The following is a 12,513-nucleotide window of genomic DNA, read 5'->3' on the forward strand; positions in this document are numbered from 1 at the left end:
TGGGGTGCATTAAGTAGTGATTCATGTACCCTTTCCTATTGATTCTGATTGTCGCGATTCACTTCGGATTGTACTACACTGGCATTGGGCTGCTTGGGCAGGGGATGCTCTGCTGTAGCAACCCTCTGCCTTGCGAGCTCAGCTGTAGTGCCAAATGGCACAGCATCAGCCAGGAGGAGTACTACCAAACCCAACTGAAAGCTGGAATTGACTTAGCACGCTGTTGTTTGGGTCATGACACTTCCTGGGCTGCTTTGCTTCACCTAGCTATGACAAATTTTGAAAGATGCCTACAAAGTTCAGAGTCATGAACCTCTAGCGAAGAATGCTCTTGTTTCTGAACACTAGGGGACCTCTGCAGTGTTTCCAAGACCTGCTGCCTCCTTGGGATAACTTTTCCTAGTGATGAAAAAAAGATGGGATGAATTTTTATAACTGACTGAGTCCTGGTAGTTGTTTGTGCTTCAGGTTCATCAGCTTGAGACCTGGGCTCTAAGAAACATAGAAACCTTGTACTCTGACAACTCCTTCCTGGTACTTTAAGCTGAGCTCTACTACTCCCTCTGTGAAATGTGCACTGTTCCTTTCAAGAGGTGTGTAACAGCCGAGGGGATGCTTCCATGATTAACTATTTGGGATGCAGAGCAATGCTACTAAAAGAAGTACTAATGAGGAGAGGGACAGACAAGAAATTAAAGGGGAAATAAAATAGCTGTTCTCTCATCTTAGAACATTTTATAAACCACAGTGCTAGTTTTACATTCACTTGGCTTGAACATGCTCTTAGTTTAGAAGGACGCTCCTAATTTTAGCCTGAGCACAAGTACGACTCCTAGCTGATAGTGATTTTGGTGCTCTGTTTAGCTGAACTCGTGGTTACTGGTTCTGGTCCTATAGTCCAGCAACGCTGTCACCAGCACCACAGTATGCAGCTCTGCGGAGCACTGGGCCTGATGCTGATGTTCATTTGCACAATGCGCACAGAGGTACAAGGAGACTCCTCACCCTTATGTCACACTGGCAGCACTCTATGGAAAGTTTTGATCTTGCATTTTTCAGCAGCAAACACGAAATAATGGAATGGGCACATCAAGTAAATTACATCAGTATTAAACTACTGTAACTCGTACTGGCATGTACAAGGATAATCTTATTTCACTTTCTGCAGTTGTGTCCAATTTTCATTACCTGCCGATGACGAAGCTCGAGAAGACTTCTTTCTCTCACCCGAGGACACACGATGTGGCAGGCTTGTACTGGAAGAGTCTATATGGGAACGCTCGCTTGTTGCTACTCATCTCCCTAACTTCGCAGGGGAGCAGAGGGCCCCGACAACGGCCGCACCGCGGGACTCCCATCACGGAGGTGGGGGGGCGGTGATGGATGCTGCCATGGATGCTGCCTTGCTTTCATCCGCACTCGGGAGAAGAGGAAGAAGGGCCCCTGGGCGCAAGGCGGGAGAGAACGATCGACCCGAGCGCTGGGGCGAGGGAGGCGGCGCAGAGCGGGGCGCGATCCCGCCCCGAGGAGCGGCGGCGGGCCGAGCCCACGGGATGCGTCTTGCCCTCACTCCCGGGGCCGGGGTGGCCGGGTGTTACGCGGGCCCTGCGCTGGGGACCCGTAGAGAGCGGCGCCGGGAGCCCGTGGGGAGGGACAGGGCGGTGCGAGCCCCAGCGCTGCCGATACCCCGGGAGACCGGGGGAAACGCCTTTGGCGTCCGGTCCCTCCGGTTGCTCCGGGGGAGAGCGCCGTCGGCAGCGCCGCCCGACCCGTCCCGTCCCGTCCTCTCCCGCTGCACCCGGGGCGGCACCAGCTGCAGCGCGGGGGTCGCAGCTGCCGGCAAAGAGCCCGCACTTGCCCAGGTCGCGGTGCCGCGGTGCACGGCGGCCGCCGGGCGGGACCGAGCGGTACTTACGGTGTCGGCGGCGGGGCCCCGCCGGGAGTCCTCGCCCGCTTCCCCTCCGGTAGCGGCGGGCTGGTCGCCCGGGGACGGAGGCTCGCCAGCCCCGCGCATGCGCCCGGCCCTCGCGGGCTCGTCTCACGGCGCTGGCCGCGGACGCGGATGGGTTTCGCTCGCCGCGGCCGGAGCCGGGGGCAGCGAGGTCGGCAGCCCGCGCTCCCTGCCCTGCGGGCCAGGCGCGACGGGGCGGGCTGCGGCCGGGCCGTCCCCGGGGAGGCGAGCACCGGGGAATGCTGCGGCTCAGGGGCCGTTTGCAACGGGAGTAGCGGCCGCAGCGGCGGCACGGCGGCGGCGTGGGGATGGCGCGGGGGGAGCCATGGGGCCGGCGCCTGCGGGGGGGAATGCCGGAGAAACCGGCGTGAGAGCGTGTGAGAGTGTGTGCGCGCAGGGGAGGTGGTGGGAAGGGCTTGCAGAGGCGGCAGTGCCGCCGCGGGGCTCGGTGCTGGTGCTTTAATGTACATAGATGTCTTAAAGAATAAGAGTCGTGCTTATAAACCCGGGATTAGAGCACGCTTGCATTTTAAGTAACTGCAGGGATGCGTCCTCTCTCTCCCCCAGCCGCCTCTTGTCTTCCAGAGGCGCACAGCTCGTCGCCGCCGGACTCTCTCGGTCTAGCTCTCCTGGTTTAGCGGGGCCTCATGTACCCCGCCCACGGCAGCCCCGGGAAGAAGTGTGCCCCGGGCAGGGGCTGTCGGGCCCGGCTCTTGCCCAGCTCCTCGGGGCGGCCCTCTCAGCAGCGCCCTTACCGACACTGCCACGTTTTGGGGAGTATTCACCGATAACGCCCCGCCACCGCGGCCCCTCGGGCAGACCCAAACGCAGTCTGCTGGGAGAGCGCGGCGCGCCCGTCGGCGGGATAAGGGTTAACGAGACGGCCGCGGATGGCTTGGGTGATCGTCGTCCCCGGGCAGAGCGACACGATTTTCCCGTGAAACCGAGACTGATTGGGTGCAGGAGCGCTTTGCGCCTTCCCGGAATGCCTGTCGGGCAGCCGTGCCGTCGGGGCTGCTCCCTTCCCGCCTGCGGACCGGCTGCGCAGCAGGGCGGCCTCAGGAGCCGCCTTACTGGAGCCAGCGGCTTCGGGGAGCGGTTTGGCGGGGATGTAGATGGGAAGCAGCGGGCTTTGCCCGTGGAGCCCGGGAGACTCCCACGCCGGTGCCGGCTGGGGGCACGTGGGCGGGAGCGGCTTTCCCGGTGCGGGGAATAGGAAAAGGAGGAGGAGGAAGGGGCGGACGCGGCCCCACGAGCGGTACTCACGGCGCCGGGCGGCTCGGGGGCAGCGCGGGGCTGCGGCGGCGCGGCTCCGTGGCACGCCGGGCATCTCCGGCGCTCCGGGGAGAGGCGGCTGGGCGGCGGCGGCGGCACCAGGGCCGGCGGCTGCTCAGCCCAGCGGCCTCGCAGCAGGGCGGCGAGCGGGCAGCGGGCGGCCGCCTCGGTACCGGCCAGCAGAGCCGCCAAGCCCGTGGGGCCGAAGCGGAGCCCCGGGGCGTCTCGACGGGGCGCCGCGATGAAGCGCGGGCAGGGCCGGCGGGCGGGGAACTGCGGCCGCAGGAAGGGGCTGGAGAGCAGAGCTGACAGCGGGGCGAGGGGCCCGGCAGGCCTCGGAGTCTGCGGCGTGCGAGGAGGTGTGGGAGCGGGGGAACGGGGCGGGAGGGAGAGAGAGAGAGAAACACAAAATAAGCGTTACCGGGGGGGGGGGGGGAGGCGGGAGCCCTGCACAGCTCAGCCCCGAGCGGAGCCCCTCCGCCGCGGTGCTTTCCGAGGGGCGGCAGATTTGGATCCCCCCGGTCGGCTCCTGCGTGCTCGGGGCTCCCCCTCGCCTCGCCGCAGGCGCGCTCTCTGATTTTAACTTTCCTAAGCCAGCCCTTCAGGCGAGGACTGGAGGAGACTTCTCCTACCGACACAGTGCCCTGTGGGGCTCAGGGCTGGCCATAGTGCCGGAGGAGCATAGAGAAGATGTTGGCTACTTACAAGCTGCACCACCTCAAAGAAAAACACTCCCAAAAAGCAGCCCCCCACGCAGCACCGGGCCGCCGCCGGCCGGCCCTGTCCAGGGTCCTGAACCCTCCAGGCAGCTCAGCGAGCACGCTCCGCTCTGCCAGCGGCGGGGCAGCATGATCTGCGCCTTCCTGCAGAGTATCAACGTCCTGGAGTGAGGAAGCCACCTTACTAGCGCATGAGGCCGGAATAGGCACAGACACGAATCGCTGCCGTTCGGCCTCTGCCTCCCTTTTCTCTAGCAATCATTTCTGCCTATTCCTACTCAGGGCTCCATTTTTGCATAAAGCCCAGCCCTTCCCAAAACATTCCCCATTTCTAGCCTACAACCATTCTCTTGCCATCAAAGAGACAGAGAGGAACTGAAGTATGCACAGTGTGAAGAATGACCTTCCTACAGTGACGGTGCTGCCCTTGAAGTCCAAAGCCACTGCTGCTGCAATGAGAGAACATGGCTGTGGTGCTGTTTGTGCCTGGGGAAGGCATTTGTTAGAGCTGAGACCAGCAGGGAAAGCTGCCATTCCTGCACATATGGAGAGCTTGCTGTTGCTTAGCAGCAGAGAGTTCCCTGAGGTCTATTCAGAGAGGTGAGCTAGGGTGGAAGCTGGACAATGTTCCCAGGAGAGTGGTAAAAATAGAAAGCCACACCCCACATCCCCACTTAGTATTTGTCCTTCAGGGTGGCAAGGTGCCCTTCTGCAAATCTCTGCCCTCTTGGTCGTGGCACAAAGCACACAGCTGGGATGTTAAATGCATTCCTCTGCTGAATTGCAATTGTCAAGGCCTGGACGGGGCCCATAGAAGTGTTGTAGGTTTGACAATGAGGATTAAATGATACTGGCTCAGTCCTTGCCAGAGAAAAGGGAAGAAAGTCTCAGTATATGTACCAAAGTAGTTCTTCATGTGTCCTGAGGCCAAACACCTGCTAACACCACTGGCCTTTGAAGCCAGCTTGAGTCACTCTGCTAGGAAGGGCAGTAATTTCCCAGACCAGTGAGTGGATGTGACTCCCCTAAGCTCTCTCTGGACTACAGTTCCAGGTAGCTTTCTAAATCTTAGTAGGAATGCTTGAACAAGTTCAGGTTTAAAAAACTGGCATAGCATAAGCCCTTTGGAAGGTATAGTCTTGCTCCATCCTTTGCACTCCTATCAGGAAGGGCATGATCAACTAACTCCTTATTAAAGACGGCTATTTTTTTTCAACGTTAGTGATGCACAGTGATAGCATAGAGCATTATATAAAGAGATGGCACTCATGTTCTCAGGCATGAATAATGTAAGATAAACAGCCACCTAAGCCGAGCATCTTCCAGTGCCTGGTGTTTGCAGTCAACTCTACCTAGCTCTGTAGGCAGGTACATCTGCATCATTGCATATGTACACAACCACCTAAATCCTGAAACAGCTGAGCAGTTTGGAGTCTTAAAGTCCTCTCAAAAATAGGCATCTTCTCCTTTCTCCCTGAATAATGATGCAGGCTGATGTTCAGCTGCATAAGATAGAACTGGACAAACAAATGCTTGGACTTTGTTGAAATGGGTTTTAACATTGAGGGACTTTAAGAGCTGAGAGACACAGACTGAACCCCTTCCAATGCCTAAAGGGAATTTGAACATGCATTTCTCATGTATGAGAGAAAATTCCCTCATTCATCAGGGTGGCTTGCTGTGCACGTGCATGTCTATGACCTTACTCTTAGTCCCCATTGCTGCCCTACTTTGTGCAGGTTAATTCAACTTCACTAGGACAGAGAGAAAGCAAAATGTGAACATCCTGACAATATAGTTAGACACAGAAGTGTTTGGCCTGGGTCTCGTTTCTGTTCCAAAAAAATATGTTATGAAAAATGGAGAGTTTACATGTGAGGTGTGTGTTTAATAAAATTATCCCATATACTGGAACCTTTATTTGCAACATACAAGGTAAATATTAAATCACGACTCAATTTCAGTATTAATATTAGCTACTAGTATATAAAGCATTTGGAAAAATAATCTCTTTACTAGACTTCCCTGAACATTTCACATTACATCTACGTAAGTTATTGACAAACTTTTAGGAGGGAAGTCTATCCAGCACGCAGTAGTTTTCTTTTATTCCACATCAGAAAGGAATGGCTTTATCTGAGGGTGCTCTTGCTATTTAATATTGCCCCTTTGTATGTTTCTTAGGCTCCAGTCTCTCTTTCTGCAGACTTGTCCAGTTACTATATTTTCCTAATTTTTTCTTTGCGGAAATGAAGAAACATGTTGTTATTGTTGTTATGATTATGATAATATTTTATTATTACTGAAAAGTCGTATGGCACCTTTTCTCTTATTTGTTCTCACTGAAAATGTTAAGAAGAGGTTATAAGAAAGGTAATATAGAACATGTATCCGTATTTTAATAACTTTGTATTCCAACATTCTTCAACAGTCACACTTCAGTGGGTGATCTAAAGCACATACCAGCTCTTTTGGGGCCTGTTTTGCTTTTAGGTGTTAAAACAGATTGCTGGGCCTCATACCTGAACTTCTTCTCCTTGCCCAAGGAGAGGTCATACATATTTGTGTGGCGGATTACATGTACCAGTCTATTTTAGTGTTTCCTGCTCACTTCAGTTGTTAAATTGAGGGTTTCTAGACCATTGAATGGAGCTGATTCATAGTGAATTAGGGAGCAATTCAAACAGAAAGGAGAAGCCATTTTTTACTATTTTCATTGACATGAAAGTGCACTTGTTACAAATCACTTTGAAGACCGATAGGCTTTTCTGGGAACAGAGATATTTTCTGAAGTAAAATGAGTTTCCAGGGACTTTAGTTGTACTTCTATTTTCTTTGATATATCAGCAGTATTCTAGTGTTTGCTTTATCTTATTTCTTAATAAAAACTTAAAATGTAATAAACACAGTCTTTTAAAAGATGCATTTTAAATAAGCATGTATTTAAGTGAAGATAATGCCAGTGATATTATGGGTAACAGCTTTGTTGAATTTTTAAATATTTGTATTCTTTCAACATCAGTTCCTTACAGGTGTAAGTAACTTCTCTTAATGGATCTATTAGTAATTGGCTTCAAATAGAAGATGTAGGTTCAATGATGATGAGATGCAGAATAAACCAGAGACTTCTAACATGTAAAACCAACCACAGACCTGCATGTTTTCACAGAGCATTAAGGTTATGTTCTGGGGTGACATACTTTCTCAGGGTTGGCCAATCCCAGACATAAGTTCTGCCAAAACTCTCTGCTTCAGTATTTGTATTAGTCAGCCTCCACTCTGAAGTCTTGGGAAGTCTGGAAATTAGCCTCCACTGTCTCCACTCACAACCCTGTTTCTTTTCCACTCCTACAGATGGATATCACATCTTTCTTACTTCTAAGGAAGAAAAAGCTTAAAGAGAAATAATCTTTGAGATGGAATTAAATGTTAGAAATAGAAGATGTTTTCCTGTAGTAGGACTGAATGCTGGACTTTATCGCATCAGTGTCAGCTCAGTGACGACTCTGCTCCCCATTCTGGCCCCAGTCCAGCTGATGCATACAGGCACTGTGGGGTTTGTGAGCCCTCAAATGGAGTTCTGTGGCACAACTCATGTGCTTAAAATCCTGGGTGACTCAGAGTTTCTGGCAGATTGATAGACTTGGTGGCTTGGGCAAAGGAGGTCTGATTAGAAATTGCAATATGACACATACAAAAAATGAAATCTTTGTTGAAGTATGGCTGCATTAAGCAACTATGTCCTTCATTTCATTTGCCATGTGTGGCAAACTGAAGCCTCGCTATATTCTGTCTCACCCTCTCTCCTTATGTATGTCAATAATTAGTTAAAAATGTAATGCCAACTACACTTTTGTTTTTAAATCATGAGGTTAGCATACATCTGTAAGTTTATCCTCTATTTTTTTTCCCCCATAAACCTTTGAATTATTTGGAATCATGAAAAAAACATACAGATTTGGTTGATTTAAAAAGAAAAATTCTCCCATCACAACAACATTCTGTTAGTTTATGTTCCAACGACATCATAGAACCTGTACCAAAGGTCTGGGCAAAACGTTGACCAGAAAAAATTAGCTTCTACATACAGAAATCGTGAATTTCCAGCTGATGACAGGAAGCTGTTCCGTAGCTCTCATTACAAACTTCCAGAAGGTGTCACTGTACACCTACAGTTTGAATGGGGACCCTCAACAGCTGAAGAATAGCGCCAAAGCGCTATTCCTCTTTGTGAGGGGTCCTCATCCCTGCCTATAATGCAAATTAAATCAACTAAAACTGGAGACATAAATATTTTTCTCTTTTCATGATTGACAAAGGAAAAACATCTTCATAGTATCAATGTCACTCAAGAGGCATCCATCCAGCTGTGACCTGCAGGTGTACTCCTGATATTCTGGGTCATGCATAACCTAATTATTACACAGGACCCTTACCACGCAGGTGCTTGGTAAGTAATAAATATAGTTAAATTAAAGAAGACTCCAAAACTGACATGACTGCAATTTTTAGGTCTAGAAAGTAGTTCATAGTTACATTCCAGAGCTGATTCAGGAACAAAGATTAACAGGGCAATTTGGAAGCAATGTTCCTGAACGGCTTGAGTTTTCAAAGTAGTTCAGAGTGAGTCTGAAAGCCCATTTGCACAACATGACTGCACATTAATATTCCAGCTTGACAAGATTCAGAAGGAAGCCACTGTGACATTCTGCCACTGACTTTTCATCAGATTTTGGACCTTATAAAATATAAAGGAATTGGGGGAATTATGCAGCCGCGTTAAAAGGCTGATGGGAGAAAATACAATTCACTTAAAGGATGTGGCAGAGAACGTGAAAAGAGATCAGAGCTAAACTATACTATAATTCCTTCAAAAAAGAAGAACAATAGAATAAAGAGCAGGCAATGAGAGACTGCTATAGAGTATGAGGTTAAAAACAATAGTATCAGAAATGAGAATGTTCTTGGCTGATAGATGCTAGCATGAAAAGCAAATTCTGTGTTTATCTCATTGCAGGCCTAGTTTGAGGTGGTGGCCGGGAGTATTTCTCCAGCATCTTAAAAAGACATTTGAGTGATGATGGGAGGAAGAGAAGCTGCTCTGATAAGAATGACAGTGAGGAGAAGGTGCGAACGTATTTGGGAAATGGGAAAACTTCAGGTGATATCTACCCCAGTGTGCTAAGTTATCAATGGTTCTGTGTGGAAGATTACTCGGAACAAAATGGACATATGAGCGATCCAGGTCTCATGTCGATAGCAAGGGTTTGAGTAAAGTGATGCGGCCTAGCGACAAGGTTATGAAAGAACACTTGGGGCGACGAAATGAGGAAGTTATCTCGAGAGGAAAACAACTCCCAGATCTGGAATAAGGAATTTGGCACGATTAAGTACTTATAAGGCATTCGCATGAACCAGGAGCTTGAACCAATCCTGAACGGTTGCTATGCATGTGTATTAGTAAGCTTAACCAATCAGAACCGTATAAAGTTCTCGCGGACACTCAGTGAGGGTATATAACCAGCTATTTGGGCTAAATAAAAGTGTCAGCATTTAATCACATTGATTGGTGTGCTGTCCGTTTATCTCCCACAGTTCTGAACAAGTACTGATTTAGAGTGGTCAGGTTACCCCCGTTATGTAGATACCCTTGCTGAAGCAAGGGGAAAGGCCTGGGGCTTCCTTGCAGAATCTCTTGCTAATCTTTCTTTCAGAGATGCCTCATGCGGTTTTACCCACATAGGAGTGCATGCCTGGGTTAGAGAGACTGTGATTGCAGACAGCACATATTACTGCTACATGTCATATTTGCTCTAGTTTTAGGAGCAGACCTACAAATGGTATCAGTGCCAGGTCTCCCTTGACACCACAGATACTGAGTTACAGATTATAGATACAGAGGACCTCAAGGAAGAAAAAAAAGGTGGGAAAAAACCCAGCGCTACTGAGCGTCTGGGGAAGACATCTGATATGTTCCTATCTGGAGAAACTGTGTTTCTCCTGTCTGATGCTCAGAGAGACTGACTCTTCTTTCTGCAGGCTGGACCTCTTCCTCTGGCTGCTCTGGGTCTGACCATCATGTTTCCCTGCAACTGGAAATACACTGCTCTTTGCTGCAGATTCTACAAGGGTCCTGAAGGACAGAGAACAGCAGTCCAGATGGGTAGAAATTTGGACAAATCTATTTTTATATCCCATCTTTATGCATCGTTGTTCAAAACAGCTCACTAACAGACCACACTTCTGGCGGTTTCCCTTCATTTCACTACTGATTTGAAGGACCATGTTTTCCTCCTGGGCAAATGAAACATTCCTCCCAACCTCCTTTCTGCAGTTCATTTCAAACTTACCTCCTGACCAAACACAGAAAAGACAAAGTGGGACTGAATGTATCCTGTCTGCAATAGCCTATACTTTCTTCTCTGATCTCTAACACCTTTAACTTATTTCTCCTGGTGATTTGGAAAGGATGGTAAGAATCCAGTAGAGTTTCGCTTTTCATTCTGTTTAAAGTGTGCCTGCTTAGAACCCAGTATGATACTTAAGAAAGCATAGCCTTTTTATGAGTTTGAAACAATTTTATAGCATGCCATTGTTGGTCAGGTAAATCATTCAAGCAGATGCTATTTTTGTATTTAAATGAAGCACATGCATTTATCTGCACAAGGTCTGTATGAAGAGAATAAACACAGTGCAGTGAGAAAGTCTGGTCTGTCATAAAAATAACAACCATCTTCCAGAATCAAACATTTCAGTGAACATAAAGAAATGCTAGTTTGAAGAAATGTCCCTGGCATTTGTGACAGGCTGTGACTCACTTTTCAGTCTTCAGATTGGAGAACTACCCAACTATTCCATGCCAAACCATCCAGAAGATCTGGATGCAAACTGAGAAACACTCTTTAACCCTCTTATTTAGAGCCCATATTAAATACAGATGTTATAGACATCCCATTTATTGACATGCAGAATTCTGGGTAATGTAATCTGTAAATGGAGCAAGAATTTCCAAATGAAAAAAACAGGATGAAGGTATGGACAGGAGCAACTTGGCCACTTCTCCAGTTCAGTCTCAGCACCTGTGAAAATCTGAGCACAAGTTCCAAGTACCAAAAGGCACAGAGTGTGAGTGACAAAGCTTATTTTGGATACTAAACTCTGGGAATCTTTAGGCAAGGAATCCCTAAAGGGAGGTTTTCTTCCTGAAAGACATCCCTCCCAGAAGAATGCTTGTGTTTAAACAAATCAGTTTGGTAATAAAAAGAAAAGACCACGGATTTTACAAAATCAAGCACTGCAATGCAAATAAATTAATACTTTAAAATATTATAATCCTCTTACCTCTCATAATAAATGCCAGTCATTATGCAATTCATGAAGAAATACTTTATCCTATCGTGGTCTAAGTCTGATCCATTGTTTTCGCTCTTAACTTCTTTACCCTCAAAGGAAATAGTGAAGTCAATAGAAGAGTAAGAACTGTCTTCTTCTTTACTGAGTCCCAAAGTAAATCACAGAAGATGTCACAGCAAAAATCACAGCTACTTCCTGAAATTAGGCTGTGTTCACAAATAGAACCAAATGAATAACGGAACAAAGTTGAGCCCTTCCCGTTTTTCTGTATGAATTTCTCAGCCTACACCTGACATCTCTAGACTCCTGAGAACAATTTTAATCCTTCTTGTGAGTGTAATTAAGCACTTGCAACAGTGAATAAGGAAAACTGATGTGACATTTTGTAAGAGCATCAGCTGCTGCTTGGATAGCATCACTAGGCTGCTCTTGGTTTGTTGCAGTCTGTTCCTGCCTTTAATAGTTGATATGGTATTTTAGATTATCTTTATTTTAAGAATAACACTAAAAGTATACTACTGAGGGCAATCAGCCTCCTGAGCTGTCTGCAACCACATCTGGTGGTAGACTGAAGATCTGTTAAGTTAAAGATCTCAACATCTAAGTTTCCTAAAGTTCCATTGGAATCAGTGCCCAGCACAAGGATGGGCTGTGGGAAAGACCAAAACTTTGCAGATATCAAAACCAGTCAGTAAACAGGCACTGCAAGACCCACTGCAAGCCAGGCTTCTCCTCCTGACAGATCTTTGCCATTTCCCAAGCATTACCCTTCAGCACACCTTTTGGATGTGGCTGATGGAAAAATAACATTCAGCCTGCCTCAGCGTTAGGTTTTAATTCTTGAGATGAAATATACAATTAGTTCTATTGCACATAACAAGTGTCTTCATCCTTTGCATGGCCTCTGGTATCTCCCTTGCATTTCCTGGCTTGGCAGGGCTCTGGGTTTGACCTGCCCTCAGGAGGATGCACCTGGCTGTCACCTAGCAACATGGAGCTGTGCTTAGAAATGAAGATATTTGCAGTAGGATGTTCTGATCTCTTTTTGCATCTTTCTTTTGACTGGAAGAAGCTGACTCAGAAAGAGATGCAAATAAATGGGAGTAAAAAGCTGTCCTGTTATTGCACAAAAGGGGCCAGCAAAACGTAGGACTGGGTAAGCTCTGAATGGCTTGAAAGAAACATTTATTTTCCCCTAGATTCTTTGAATTTTTT

At 48.1% G+C, this 12,513-nt stretch overlaps 1 protein-coding gene and 1 long non-coding RNA gene across 5 annotated transcripts in view; one reads left to right on the forward strand and one right to left on the reverse strand.

Annotated features, from left to right (window-relative positions):
- RGS20 (regulator of G protein signaling 20) overlaps nucleotides 1-12,513 on the reverse strand; it is a 41,829-nt gene that overhangs the window by 20,423 nt on the left and 8,893 nt on the right. The window contains exon 1 of one of the 4 annotated variants that reach the window (XM_030479052.1): nucleotides 3,218-3,601. The exons of 1 other annotated variant lie outside the window; for it this stretch is intronic. Coding sequence is in view for 1 of the 3 variants with exons in the window: in XM_030479043.1 (XP_030334903.1) it covers nucleotides 1,916-2,014 (99 nt within the window). In the remaining 2 variants the exon portion in view is untranslated. Of the gene's footprint in view, nucleotides 1-1,188; nucleotides 1,562-1,915; nucleotides 3,189-3,217; nucleotides 3,602-12,513 lie in introns of those variants that run through there. 2 more of the 4 variants (XM_030479061.1, XM_030479043.1) reach the window with 2 other exon arrangements.
- LOC115605132 lies at nucleotides 3,694-9,507 on the forward strand. The gene is made up of 2 exons (XR_003990519.1): nucleotides 3,694-4,545; nucleotides 8,963-9,507. It is a non-coding gene; the product is annotated as an uncharacterized LOC115605132 (long non-coding RNA).

The sequence above is a fragment of the Strigops habroptila genome, chromosome 1 (genome assembly GCF_004027225.2).
Source record: "Strigops habroptila isolate Jane chromosome 1, bStrHab1.2.pri, whole genome shotgun sequence".
Classification (NCBI taxonomy): Eukaryota; Metazoa; Chordata; class Aves; order Psittaciformes; family Psittacidae; genus Strigops; species Strigops habroptila.